Consider the following 14,853-nt stretch of genomic DNA (forward strand, 5'->3'; position numbering starts at 1 on the left):
ACAAAACATTGGAGTAAAGAAGTTTGACTAGAGATGAGTTTGGAGGAAATCCAAGCTTGTCTCTAATGGGTACATTAAATCTTTGCAAGATACCCTTTTTGCAGTGTTAAAGGATAAGTTCACCTTTGGGAACATGCTATATGTTCCACCAGAACTGTAGCTGCTCCCTGCTGCCCTCTCTGTCTGTGATTGTAGTACTGGGAGAAGTTTCCGATACGGGATCTCACTTTTTGAAAACACTGCGGCCGTGCGGGGCTCCGCCCACATGGCAGCACCATTCATTCACAGAGTTCTGCGAAATGAATGAACTACAAGCACCATTGCCTTTGTGGATGTCGGCTTGTAGCTCTCAATTAACTCACACAGTAAGAACCCTTTCACACTGGAGCCGTTTTTCAGGCTCTTTAGCACTATAAATAGCGCCTGTAGAGCGTGTGAAAAATGCCTCATCTGCAATCCCAGTGTGAAAGCCTGAGTGCTTTCACACTGGGGCGGTGCACAGGCAGGATGTCAAACAAAAGTCCTGCAAGCAGCTTCTTTGAGGCGCTTTAGGATTGTCACGTACCTTAAGGCAGAGCCCGAAGTGCAGGGAGCGGCCACTCGTAAACCTCTGACTCGGGAGGCCCTGATAGAGATGACAGGGGCTCGGGAGCACAAAGGAGCACAAGCGCCTGACTGGTTGGCCGGTGTAGAAGGCAGGAGACCGTTGGTAGTGGGAAAGTGTCTTGTAGTCCAGCCGCAGGATGCAGATGATAGCAGGACGCAGCAGGCGGTTCCAGCCGGAAGCAACGGACGGCATGGATGTGCCTTATAGCCCAGTGGCAGGAAGCAGACCGTGGGTCGGATGTGGCTGACAACAGGGAGGAGTCCTGTAGTCCAGCAGCAGGATGCAGGTGACAACAGGATACAGCGGACAACGGGAGGAGTCTTGTAGTCCAGCAGCAGGATGTAGGAGGTAACGGAACACAGCGGGAGGCACCAGCCGGGTACGGTGGAGAACCGGGAGGTGTTCTGTAGTCCAGCAACAGTAGACAGGTGACTGGCAGGTAGCAGAGTAGTTAGACAGTCCGGGTCAAGCACAGGCGAGCAGATCAGGTACCAAAACGAAGTCCAGGAGAATAGTCGGGTTCGGAAGCCAAGGTCGGGGGCAGGCAGCAAGCAGAGAAGTCAGAAACAGGCCAAGTTTAATACGGATCAGGTAAGTTCAGATGCATTGTCGCAGAACACACAGGAACACTGTTGATCGGGCAGCAAGGCAAAGATCCCCTTTAAATAGCGCCAATTGCCGTCAAAACGGCTGCGCGCACTCCCGCATCGTCGACCGCATTATCGCTCTTCTTGCGCACAGGTATTCTTCTGAGCCTTACACCACTCGGATGTCTGTGGGAAGGGTTTTCCTGACAAGGATATACACCGCTCCTAAAGTCAATGGGTAGCGGAGATTTGCAGGCAGGTTTAACCCACCAAAAAGTGCCTGTAAAATGACGGTAAAGCGCCGATAAGAGCCCTTTCACACTGACAGTGTGGGGGCGTCGGCGGTAAAGCACTGCTAGTTTTAGCGGTGCTTTACTGTTGTTTTATTGGTGCTTTACTGTCACCCTAAAGAGAATTTTCAGCCACTAGCGGGGCACTTTTAACCCCTGCTATCGGCCAAATATAGGGTTAAAAGCATCCGCAGGCGCTTCAGCAGTACTGCCTATTCATTTCAGTGGGCAGGGGCACTTTAGGAGCAGTGTATACATTGTTCCTAAAGCGCCTCAAAGAAGCTGCTTGCAGGACTTTTTTTGACGTTCTGCAAGCGCAGTGCCCCAGTGTGAAAGCACTCGGGCTTTCACACTGGGGTCTCAGTCTTTTACCTGCAAAAAAAAAAAGGCAATTAATAATATTATTATTATTATAATAATAATAATATTTAATAAGTGGAATTATTCTTTAAATGGCATGTGACCTGGTATGGTACTGGAAGAGGGGAGGCTGTGTGCTTGCTGCCCTCCCTTTCCTGGGTCTGGTTGGAATATTAAAGCCTAGGCATAAGGGAGGGTAATTACATTTATGGCCTTGTTCACATGGGTGTTCGATAGTGTACACCCAGGTGAGGGCCATATTTGCCCGCAAGGGAAGGCACATGTATGCTGTACATCCCTGTGCAGGCAGTCCCATTCATGTTATCTGGAATGCAGCGGCTGCACAGACACAGCCACTACTCCCAATTTGACAGGTGTGCAGGTGCATGACCCCAAAAACAGAAATGTTGAAGAGCAATGTAGCAGTGGAAATGGGCCCCTTTAGAAATACAGAAGTTTCTCTTGCCCTAAAACATGCAGCAAGCATTTTGACAAGGCATCTGATGTGAATGAGCAGATATAACAGGATTGTTGCATGTAATTAATAGTATTTCTAGTATCTTACATTTTAAATTGCTCCATAACATCCATCCTGTACATATGGTCTGTTTTAAGCTGTGTGTGTGTGTGTATGTATATATATATATATATATATATATATATATATATATATTACTGTATTCCATTTCTGTGTCTTTTATAGTTTTCCTGAGAGCAAACATTTCAGTTCCCCTTTAAGAGAACAAAGAGGCTGTGTCTGGAGTAAAGGGAGGGGCGGAGGTTCTATTTAAAGGACAGCCATCCATGCATAGCAGACTCGACCCTGTCAGCTGCCTGAGAACATAGCACAAACTGGTAAGATAACTCTAAGTGTGTTTGTTTCAGGCAGATCATTCTATAGCTTGAGTTTACAGGATTGAGAGAACCCATAGTTGGACATATACCTACGTTCTCTATAAACTTCTGTGTGTTTATAGGTTTGTTGTATATGTATTATTTTACATTCTCTTTATTTTTCTACTTTGTTAGCTTGATTGGCCTCATTAGATATGACACAAGATACAGCACTAGACATGAAGGACGTGGAACTGAATGAGATTGACCCAGAGAAGCAACCTATGGCCGCAGGGGCTGAAGACCCTCCAGTTGGAGGAGGCGGTGAAAAAAATGGTGTTGTTAAAGTTAAACTGGAGGATGATGATGATTACAGCAGTCAGGCCCAGAAGTTTACTGGCCTGTCCAAGGAAGAGCTTCTGAAAGTGGCCGGCACTCCAGGGTGGGTGAAAGTCCGGTGGGCTCTCCTGATCCTGTTCTGGCTTGGCTGGTTAGGAATGCTGGCCGGGGCAGTGGTTATTATTGTCCAAGCTCCCCGCTGTCGTCCTTTACCTGTGATGGAGTGGTGGAACAAGGGACCTCTTTATCAGCTAGGAGACCCTAACACCTTCCAAGATTCAAATGATGATGGAGTTGGTGATATTGCTGGTGAGTAGAAAAGGAAATCTAGTGATTTTTATCAGTGAGGATGATTATAAATGTGAAAAGTAGAAAAATATCTTTCTTCAGGAGCCGAAAGCTTTTCTAATGTGAGTGGACATCTGACCCCTTTTGATGTCTGTTCTGGATTATCACTTATATTCAGGTCTTTATACAAGTGCCTTAACCTCGTGTTACTAGTCTGCTGATGTAAGAGTGACACCGCATCACAGGATTGCATCAGAAGACCCGGCATAGTACAGGAAGTTGTTCTGTACCAGTTTGAGCCGGTCTGAAAATCTATTGCATTAGCTTCTTTGTACTGTACTTATAATGGAATTCATGTAAATTAAAGCCAGCTCTCCATAATATGCTACTTATGCTAACAGCTAAGAACAAATATTCAGACTGGCACAAAATTAATTGTTGAAAAGAGATAAAATGCACTACACCTCTGAAAATGTTATATAGTGCATTTATTATTATGCTGCATCAAAACTGTACCTGCTGTCTATCCTTTTGAAAATATCAGCACCTGCCTGTTTTATTGATCCAGTAGCTTCATTTTTTTTTTTTTGAGTCACTGACCTGGACAATTATGGAGATCAAGAGTTCTGACTTTTGAATTAACTAGCACCCTGCACTGACTTGACATGAAGCTAGAATTCTAGTTGCCAGGCACCTAGAATTTCCAGAGTACGCTCATCAATGAAAGTCTCCTTATTTTCTAAGTGCATGTTTCTTTTAAATTCATTTTTATAAGTTGATCATTTCAATAGATTATTAGAGACACTGCTAACTGGGGAGAAGTGACAGAATTTTTTGGTCAAGCACTAGTCCAGTGTTTGCATTTCATTAAGATGTGTGAAGGTTTCAGGTATCCCAGATATTCTGAAACTCTCAGCTATACTGTGGTATATTTGTAGATGCATACTAGAGTTTGGGGCTAATAAGTAAACATGATTTTACTAGTCAAGTTTTAATTCTTATTTTTTAATTTGTTTAGGTATACAAGAGCGCCTGGATTCCCTCAGCACCCTTAAGGTGAAAGGCCTGGTGATTGGACCCCTGCATACTACTTCAAACCTTTCAGATGCTAAGTTTACAGAAATTGATGCCAAATATGGCACACTGGATGACTTGAAGAAGTTGTTAGAGGCAGCACGCAAGAAGAGTGAGTATGATATAGTTATATAGTATAGAGTATGCTCTATAAATCTGTGCTCCTAACTGAATTATAATAAACAGGCATGCAGTGTCCTTCCATAGGAGTTAAAGGTTTAAGGGGGTTTTGCATGTTACATATTTACATTGGTAAAGTGAACATTTTAGCATAGCACCCTCATTTGTCCTATCGTGCAAATGTATTACAGCCCGGTCACACTGGGACATTTTTTAGGCGCTTTTGGGCTAAAAATAGCACATGTAAAATACCTCCCTAGCATCCCCAGTGTGAAAGCCTTGGTGCTTTCACACTGGGGCGGTGCGCTTGCAGGACATTAGCAAAAGTCCTCCAAGCAGCATCTTTTGGGCGGTGGAGGAGCGGTGTATACACCAATCCTGGCCATTGAAATGAATGGGCACAGCTGCTGAAGCGCCTGCAAAGAGCTTTGGCAGTGGTGCTACACGGGTGCATTTAATCCTTTATTCGGCTGCTAGTGGGGGTTAAGCGCCACTAAAACAACGGTAAAGCGCTGCTAAAACTATCAGCGTTTTACTGTCAACGCCCGCCTGTCCCAGTGTGAAAGCAGCCTAAAAGAATTTAACGATCTGGATTCTATTTGGGTAAAAGGCAGTAAATTACAGTAAAACTGCCCATACATGGTTTGATGTGGATGTGGAAATCCTCCCCGCTGTGTCGTATTCTGACAGCGGCGTGGCTCCCCCACCTCCCCTCCATCAGAATACATAGATCAGCGCTGTAGTGCTGGTCGAACTGAAATTTTCTAGCAGCCACATTCATGAGAAATCGAATGATAGATCAATTCCTCATGAACAGGCATGCGCATACATGTATTGAAATTTGTCTGGTTCCTGCTTAACTGGCCAAATTTCGATCCATGTATGGTCTGCTTAATGGTCTTTCATATGGCTACACTAAAGCTGAAATCTCCTTGCTAATGGATAACTGCCTACATTTTTAGGAGGGTCTTTTAGGATTAATGTGTTTATTTCCCCACAAACTGTCTGGCTGTGTTAGTATGATGTATAAATCAGAGTCTAACAGCTGAGACTAACAACAGATTTGTCTTATTTTTATACTTTCCTTTTTTTTTTTTTTAGGTATTCAGATCATTTTGGATCTCACTCCAAACCACGGTGGCAGCAGTTCTTGGTTAAATTACAATGTGACAGCACCAGACAGTGAACTGCTGAACAATATTAAGGTGAGCTTTTATTGCTTGTGGATTTTGAAAATGTAGTATGCGCTCTGTCAAAAAAATAATAATCGTATATGGCAGAAAAAAGCTGTTCATAAAAAAAACAAAAAAACCTCTCTTCTTTCCTTTTTTTAGGAAGCCATGAACTTTTGGCTTGATTTGGGTGTTGGAGGAATTTATTTTAACGGGATTGAGAGCATAGATAATGTAAGTAATATCAGAGTTAAATTAGCATTTTACTGAGAAAATGGCTTTTTCTTATTTCTTCTTCTTCTGTTCTTTTTCCTCTTCATGTGTTCACATCTCTGATCTGATATTACAGCCAGGAGAGGTTCTTGAAGAACTGAGGAACATTACTGCCAACCACAGCTCAGATGGGAAAGCAAGGTGAATGTTATACCCAATTCTTGATTAGCATACATTGCCTATTTCTCCCTGTAACTTTTTTTTAGAGATATGGGTATTATCATAATGTTTTTTCTTTCACCTTGACAGGGTGCTGCTTACCTCAGCTATTGAACCTTTGAGTGACAATATTCTAACAATCCTTAATGACACTGCCAGTGGCTTGTTAACTGCACGCTACCTGATAAACAATGGCAACTTCAGTGACGGCTCCTTAGGAAATCGCATCAAGCAGTACCAACAGGTTTCCAGTAAACAGGACTGGATCCTGTGGGCGGTAAGGGCAGCATTTTAAGGGAGACACCATGGATACAGTTACAGTACCTACACTAAAGCAAATAAAATTGTGTTTACTACATAAGGAGAAAATTGGTGCTCTATACAGCTATACCCTTGTCTGAGATATAACACCTAAATTAAAAGATGAGCAAGCCATGCAGATCTTTATATACTCCTCTGAATCCACAGGGATATAATGTAATCTTTGCATATAACGCTCATAACCATCTAGCAGAGATGAAAACATAGAGGCTCTTTGTCTAGAGCAGGGGTGCCCAACCAGTGGCCCGCGGAGCCCTCTGATGTGGCCAGTGACCTCCTGCTCTGGGATGGCGGGTCGGCAAGTCGTTGCCGACCCACCTTCCCAAAGCAAGAGTGGTTGTGAATGAAGCCAGCAGTAGAGAAAGCAAGTGGTTGCTAAGCAGTGCCGCATGAGCTGACCTGAATGGAAGACTGTTGTTAAAGGTAAGTTTATTAGTAAAATCAGTGTGTATATGGGCATATCTGGGCTGCTTTCAAACTGATCCGCAGGTGCAGCGCAGAACACCTGTAGGTTACCTGCACTGAGCCATAGACTTCTGCTATTACCTGCGGGTTTGGTGCACACCAGAAAGTGCACCACCCCTGCAGGATATAATAGAAGTCTATGGCAAAGAACAGCTAAGCCACAGGTGCACTGCACTGAACCCTCAGTGTGGGTAAACCACAGCGTGTCAGTGTGAAAGCAGCCTTAGGCTGCTTTTGACACGATCGGTTCCGACACGATCAGAACCTCCATTCACCTCTATTGAACCACAGATGTAAACAAACTTGTGGCCATTTACACCCACCTACCTCCAATCCGATTTAAAAAAAAAAGACAGAAGGGGGGGTGGGGGGGATCCGTCCCCTTTCATCTGGGCAGATCTTATCTGAGGGCCCATAGAGTTGAGCGAGCTGTGTCTGTGTCAGCTCTGCATATGCGGATTGCACTTGGACCTGTCATTCGCATGCTCATTGTGGCCCGTGACTAGTTACCAAGTTGCTTACGTGGCCCTTTGCTCTTCAAAAGGTTGGACACCCCTGGTCTAGAGCTTATGCCAGCATGTTATGAATCCAGCATATTGATAATTGTAAATTCTTCTCCATGATATTTAAGATAAATCATGTGTAACATCTTCCCCACAGGTCAGACCACGGTTGGGACACATGGCCTCTGCGGTGCACGAGAAGCTGTTGCGTGTTTACCAGCTGCTGCTTTTCACTCTTAAGGGCACACCTCTTACTTTGTATGGGGATGAAATTGGACTCAAAGATTTGCCTGGACAAGTAAGTCATTTTTGAAAATTTTCTCTGTTTATACGTATTGTTCCTTACTAAAGTCAAACAGCAGAAACCGGCTAGGTCTTGCTAATTATTTTTATTATGAACTCTGCCATGAGAAAGATTAATTCACAATGATATGGCAATATAGCCTAAGCCTAAGTTTTCTCCCCTCAGCCTGCAACCAGTTCTCCTTACATGCAGTGGGATGATAGCAAAAACCATGGATTTTCAAAAGGAGATCAAGCAATGAAATCTAATGTCAATGAGAACATCACATTTAAGGTGAGAATTGCTGGGGAGAAACAGAGTAAAATACACAGAGCTGTGAAATGTCCGCCTCTGACCTGGGTGTTGGTGAGGGGATTAATAATTAGATAGAATAGCTAACCTTTCCTGATTTGCTACTGACCACCCTGCCCTGATAAACCTGTTCTGCAATTCTTCTTCTCTATGCCCCTCCCCCTAAGGAATGCCCTGCAAGTGCTCTATGGAAAGCTTTCTTCTGGGGCGTATTGGATCCTGCCTGTACAAATGACTATCTCCAAATTACTCAATATGAGAAACTTTAGGCTGCCCACATTTGGATGATCTAACCACTGCACTGATGTTCAGTGGAATTAAATGCCAGTTCTTCAGGTCGTCAATAGATTTTCACTAGTTTCTTGATCCAACTGTAATGGGCCACATTGGGGAATTATTTATCATATGTTCATAGGCATAAGTTGCCAGTCTACTGATCTGGCCAAACAAATAGCTACTGTCTACATACCTCCCGACATTTTAAGATGGGAATGAGGGACACCTACTAGCAAACGTATGTAGGCATAAGACATGCCCTTTGCCACATCCCTTAAAGGGAAAATAATAATAAAAAAGGTTAAATAAATCCAAAAGTGTTTTTTTTGTTTTTTTTTCACCACTACTATTCCTTTATATTGGCTTTTAAAACTGAACAATTTAGCAATTTAGAATTTGGATGAAAGGTTTAGCACGGGGAAGCACGTTTTGAAAGATAAAAAGTGCATTTTTTTATACAACTATATAGATCAGACCAAAATGAGGGACAAAGCAGGAGGAAAAGGGACAGAGGGACATTGCTCGAAATCAGGGACAGTTGGGAGCTATGTGCCTATAGTGCACCTGGCAACACCACAAGCTGAGGTTTACCAGCAATAATGATCAGATGATTTAGAAATCTGTGCTTAATCACTGTTTTCCCCCTGATACTGCAGGGCCAGGAAAGTGTCTACAGCATACCTTCCCCATCCAGCTCTATATGCCTAAACATGAATAGGGACTTGAGGGGGTTGGCTCATATAAGATTAACTGTACTATAGCTATGTTGAATGGATTTCTTTCTGTTTAAGGATTAATTGTTACACATTAAGTCTTAAAGTTATCAAAAGACACTGCATACTAACACATTATGATAGGCTTTACTGTCAAAGGAAGCTCTCCAGCTCTGCGCTGCCAGTGCAGGGGTGCTTCCATCTTCACCAGGTCTTACTTCCAGGTTCACTTAGTCCGGTAGCTTAAATGGCTGGGCCGCCATTATGTCACTCTCACACATGCGCATGGGAGTCCCATCATCACTGCAAAAAGTGGGCGCTGTAATGTCCTCTGAGCTAGACATGTGTGACTCAGTGTAGATTACCGCTGACAGGTAGAAATGGGCTCAGGCATGTTCGGGGTCCCACCTGCCAGATGCCGATAGGAAGCTGACACTGCACACAGCTAATCACAGGCAGTGAGACGTTTCCCAATCTGTGCAGCTAAACATGCCAGAGCCCATTCCTATTGACGGGCATGAGGGTCCGATAGGGTCTCACCTGACATAAAAACCCCTACTTGTCAGTGTGTTGTTTTTTTTTTTGTTTTTTGTTTTTTAAGTTTAAAACCACTTTAAATACCATTAGAAAAATCATACATTTCAAACCTGCACAAAAGTCCTGGACAGGTAACTTTTAGAGATAAAGTCTAGTATGAGTATTGGAAGCATTTGTCTGTAATGATTTACAGATAATTTCTGATTAGAAAGGTACTAGTGCAACAGTTGAACTTTATTCCCAGCAATAACTCTTTCCTTGCATATATTTATTCCTTTATAATCAGTGCCCCCTGTCCCTATACTAAAGTCCTCTAAGCAGCTAGTTTTATTCCTGCTGCTTTTAGCATTCCATGCAGCAATGGCCTTTCTTCCTCCTGACTCAGCGGATTTCATTGTTCTCAGATAATCTGGTGTCAGTAAGTTCTTAGAAACAACCTTTGGCCTACTTAGTAACCGAGTTTCAGCCAAACAGAACAAAACATTCCTAAACTAAAACCTCAGAAGCTGGATTATTATTCCAGACCTGTAAAACTTCATTTTTAATATCTGGATTTTTTATAGAACAGTTTAGCCTCCTAGAAAAGCTAATTTGTTTTTGAAAATATGCAGAATTATACTGTTAAGTACTTCTAGCATAACAGAGTGTGAGAGATTTCTGAAATTTTTCAGATGACTTTAGTTAATTTTGATTGCAAAGAAGAGGATTATGGGAGGCTGCCTGCAAATGGGGTTATGTGACAGGAATCCTCCACCCACCCCCCCATACTACCATCCTAAGGCCCCTTTTTTTTCACACTGGGACGGGAGGTGCGTCGGCGGTAAAGCACCGCTATTTTTAGCGGCGCTTTACCTTCGGATTTGTGGAGCTATTTGGCCAAGAAAGGGTTAAAAAGCAGAGACGCTTTGCCAGCGGTATAGCTGTGCTGTCCCATTGATTTCAATGGGCAGGAGTGGTGGAGGAGCGCTATACACACACCGCTTCAAAGAGGCTGCTAGCGGGATTTTCTTTTATAGTCCTGCTAGCGCACCGCTCCACTGTGAAAGCCCTCGGGGCTTTCACACTTGAGACACAGCAGCGGCTGTTTCAGGTCGGTTTGCAGGTGCTATTTTTAGCGCAATAGCGCCTGCAAAATGAGCCAGTGTGAAAGGGGTCTTAATGAAAATATCCCACATTCTGATATGATCCTAAAATGTTTACATATATCCCAATAACTAGCATTCAGACTACATTAATCACTTTTGGTTATCTTGAAAAGAAAGTCTGACATATTCACTTTGTTTCTAGGGACAAGAAGACAACAAGGATTCAATCCTCAGTGTATACAAACGTTTGAGTGAGCTGCGTGGAAAAGAGCGATCACTTCTGCATGGAGATTTCACACTACTTCTTCAAAGTGACAAATCACTAGCCTATGAGCGCAGTTGGGACCAAAATGAAAGATTTGTGTCTGTAGTAAACTTTGACCCAGACATGGAAATAAGCGTGACAATAACACACACAAACCTGCCAGAGCAGTGTACGGTGGTGCTGAGCTCAAACTCAGAGAGGAAGGAGGGTAGCAGTATCTCTCTAAAGGATCTGAAGCTAGTGCCAGGAGAGGCTCTACTGCTCAAATACCCCTACAGCGGTTAAATAATCCTCCTGTAAAAGGGGGAACACATTCCATATTCTGACCCTAGTATTCCACATTAAGAGTCTCACTATGTAAGGACATGGCTACACATGGGATTTTATATTGCACTATTGTGTAATAAAAATAAAAAAAACACACCCACGGTTGATCACTACCTCTGTGACTGACCTGCTGGATGGTAGAAGATACAATTAATAGCTTTTTTGTTGAGAAGTAGCTGATCTTGTAGGTTATAGAGTTGCATAGACATAAATATCATGTGTAGCTATGTCCTTCTTAGTCCTCACCAAATCCCTTTCACTTCTCCCTCCCTTTCTTTGACCATAGCAGCAAAAGGGGAACATTTGCTGTAGCTGTATAGATTTTCAGGCAGGTCTTTATACAGCAAGAGATTCCTTGAACGTGTTAATATCAACAAATGGAGTGTGCTTTCATTCTATTTTCATAACATTATGAATAGTGAGTGTGCACATTGTTGTGCTTGTGTGATTTTCTTTTCATACACAGTGTTTGATAAATAATTTCCTCTGCTGACTTCTGTGCGTTAGGTGAGGGACTAGTTAAAAGGGAGAAAACTATTAGGGTCAGAATAATATTCCGTTGAATAAAAATAGCATTTCTGTAATTGCATGATGCTGTGTGATTATTATACATACTTTATTTGGTGAAATTGCAACTTTTGGCCACTGAGGACCTTTTATAGTATAGCATATGCCACAATACTACCCACTAACTGTTAATACCATGCCCGCAAAAGGAAGTTTTTTTAAAAATTCAGACTTGTTTTGGAATCCACTGCAATGTACAATTTCACATTAACTAAATCATCATAATAAATATGACCTCGATGCCTTTTACAGCTAATAAATATTTCACAGGGCTCATTCACACCATACCACATGCGGTAATGCCTCATGTGCTATGCTTTGTTACCAATTATTTTAAATGGCATTTCAAAAAACCTTACCAATGCACATGCTCTGCAATTCTCTGACTCACAAAGTGTGGTGTTCTGTGCATTGCAATGGGAAAAATGCAACCTGCCCTATAGTGTTGTGCAATGAGACCATTCATTTTGGCAGTGCATGCATTGCAGTGCACTGCCTTCTTATGTGAATCAGCCCTTAAAAAGGGCAAATCTCATAGGGCTGGTTCCCACCTGATTCACAAAGGAGCAGGGTCTGTGTTCTTGTGGGATTCCTGTGTGTGCAATTTTCAGCCCCTTTATTTGAATGTGCTGAAATCACACTGGATCACACAAAACATAATGCATGTACTACCTTTGCGTTTTGAACGTGGTGTGGGAATCGCGCAGGGAATATGGTTTTCCTGTACTGCGTTCTGGTGTAAACGAGCCTTTAGAAATGTTCCATACTAAAATATTGCTAATCATCGGGGTAGATGACGTAATTCAAAGATAGTGTGTCAATATAGGGCTTTAGGGGTCTGTATCGACAGCCTTTTATTTGAGTAAGATGGGAATACAAAACTCGCTTAAAGCAGAAAAACCAAGATCGATTGTAGGTAAAATTCACCTGTAAATGAGTTCTGAATGAAAGTTTCTTAAACTGATGGCATAAACACAAGCCCAAAGTTTTTGTTTATGCCATCTAGAAATGGAATTTAACAGCAACATTGAGACACGAGTACAACACTATATAGGTCCGGCATTTAGTTACAGATTCAAGAGTCGGCAGTCTCAGGGTCCTGCTGCATACAGAGCACAATGATCCTCTTTGCATAACCTATCACGCCACATGCTCTACAGGATGCAAGAGACCAACGGGCTGGGTGTTCCAGACCTCATAAAATGACTGCTCATAAAATACTATAGGGCCACGCAACTTATCCAACTGACTAAATTATACTCCCAGTCTTACGAACCGGATTGGATAGTGCTGGAAGCCCAAGCCTGTGGAAAGCAGCCCATTGATCTCTTGATGTGGATCCTCTCGAGAACCCGGCAGGCAATACTCTCCCCTGCCCTATCCCATTCTTTAAATTTGTAGGACTTAACATGTAGGTTGCCCTCTGTCCAGTCTCCCCAAACTCCCGCCATGCCTCTTTTCTTCAATCCAGCATTTTCACCTGGCCTATGCCCTCAAGAGTTCCAATGGTGGCTGAATAAAGGCCTTTATCGCATTGGTAATTTTATCGCTCATAGGGGTTTACCTCCCACCTCTTATGCACAGCATCTTGAGATGCCACACTCTGAGACTTACCGCTTACAGCAAATACTACATTATCTCCAATCTGTGCAACGTTCTACCACTGATATCTCAATGCGAACAGCTTTTGAAAACAGATGCTATTGTGGTGAGTACCGGAGAGGTGACATTTCCAAGCTATATAAACATTTTGTTAATACCGTGGCAAGTTACCCTATATGCGGGCTTGGGAGGGGGATTTGGGGATGGGAATTGATGAGGAAGACTTGAGAGATTGGTCAGCCCGTACATACAAAAGAGTTATAAATATTTAGTTGGTGGAGGTTGGCTTTAAAGTCCTATCCCATCAGTCCTTGGTACCTGAACGGCTCTCCAAAATGTACCTGGATTCTTCCTCACTCTTTTTCCAGGACCCTTTCATCTGAGGACAGATGGAAGGGTACACAGCCACTGGGACTTGTGGATAGAGACTGTCTCACTGGGTTGGCAGACCTCATGTAAGTTTATCACATTGATGTTTCAATAAATTACTCTTTTAATCATGGAATTTTAGAGGCTGTTATCCATTATGCAATCTGAGAGACTGTCCATTTTCTCCCACATTCACACTGAGAGAGACTTATACCTGGGTCTAAGCACTTTATGGAACTTTGCTGTAGCTCTTCCTTGACACTCCTTCCCAGGAGTCATTCCCAGCAGCTAAGATCTACAGGACTGTTGCCTTTTAGTACCTTCTCCTGTGTAGGAGTCCATAGCAGGCGGCGGATCACTTCTGTTGTTTTTTCGTCAGTTGGCTTCTGGTTCAGAATGAACCAGTAGTGGAGGTGTCCAGAAACACTCAAACCTTGATTTACTTTATGTTCCTTGCGGCCAAGTAATTAGCCATTGCAATTACTTGGAAAAAAAAAAGCAGTTGACTTGGAGGTGATGATTGGATCATGACCAATGAAAGGTTAACATCCTACGAGATACCTCCCTGTGATTTGAAAGAGTTTGGAACCCGTGGATACAATATCTTCAATCACCTTGAGAGCAGTTGGCGACTGGAAGGAGTGGCCAGGTGGGCTATAGCTCTCTTTCCTCCCCTCTCATCCCTTTTCTTCACTTTTTCTTTCCTTTTCCTCTTTTCTGTTGTTGTTTCTACAAGATGTTAACATCCATCTAGCTGGTGCTTACCAGGTTGTTCATGCTTTCTTAACCTTAATGGGCACTTGGTGGGTTTTGTTTTTTCTGCCTGGGTATTGGTACTGAAGTGCACTCGCAGTTTACATTTCACTTTTCTTCATTATAGTTTACGCAGGTGTTGTTCTACATCCATATGCTGGATTATGTAAAATTGCTACTACATATTATTTTTGTGTCAGTAGTATGTTCCACTTGCGTTGCAGACTATTACTTGCTTTCCTGTTTGACCAGTGCCATTGTGCCTGTTATGGTCTGTGCCTTTTTCATATAAATTGCCAAGAAAAAAATATTGAAACAGAGAATTTGAAGAACATACAGAGATTTCCCTCACAGGGGCTAACATCTGTGCAG

At 42.8% G+C, this 14,853-nt stretch overlaps 1 protein-coding gene across 1 annotated transcript; it reads left to right on the forward strand.

Moving 5' to 3' along the window:
* The first annotated feature begins 2,547 nt into the window (after positions 1–2,547).
* LOC143932630 (amino acid transporter heavy chain SLC3A2-like) lies at positions 2,548–11,774 on the forward strand. Its single transcript, XM_077455840.1, has 10 exons — positions 2,548–2,699; positions 2,874–3,326; positions 4,324–4,491; positions 5,601–5,704; positions 5,834–5,905; positions 6,021–6,085; positions 6,194–6,380; positions 7,550–7,690; positions 7,862–7,969; positions 10,801–11,774. The coding sequence occupies exons 2-10, from the start codon at positions 2,894–2,896 to the stop codon at positions 11,146–11,148; spliced, it is 1,626 nt and encodes a 541-aa protein (XP_077311966.1). The 5' UTR covers positions 2,548–2,699; positions 2,874–2,893; the 3' UTR covers positions 11,149–11,774.
* Positions 11,775–14,853: the final 3,079 nt, after the last annotated feature.

Source organism: Lithobates pipiens, unplaced genomic scaffold (genome assembly GCF_037356315.1).
Source record: "Lithobates pipiens isolate NorthernLeopardFrog02 unplaced genomic scaffold, aLitPip1_a1.2 Scaffold_10, whole genome shotgun sequence".
Lineage (NCBI taxonomy): Eukaryota > Metazoa > Chordata > Amphibia > Anura > Ranidae > Lithobates > Lithobates pipiens.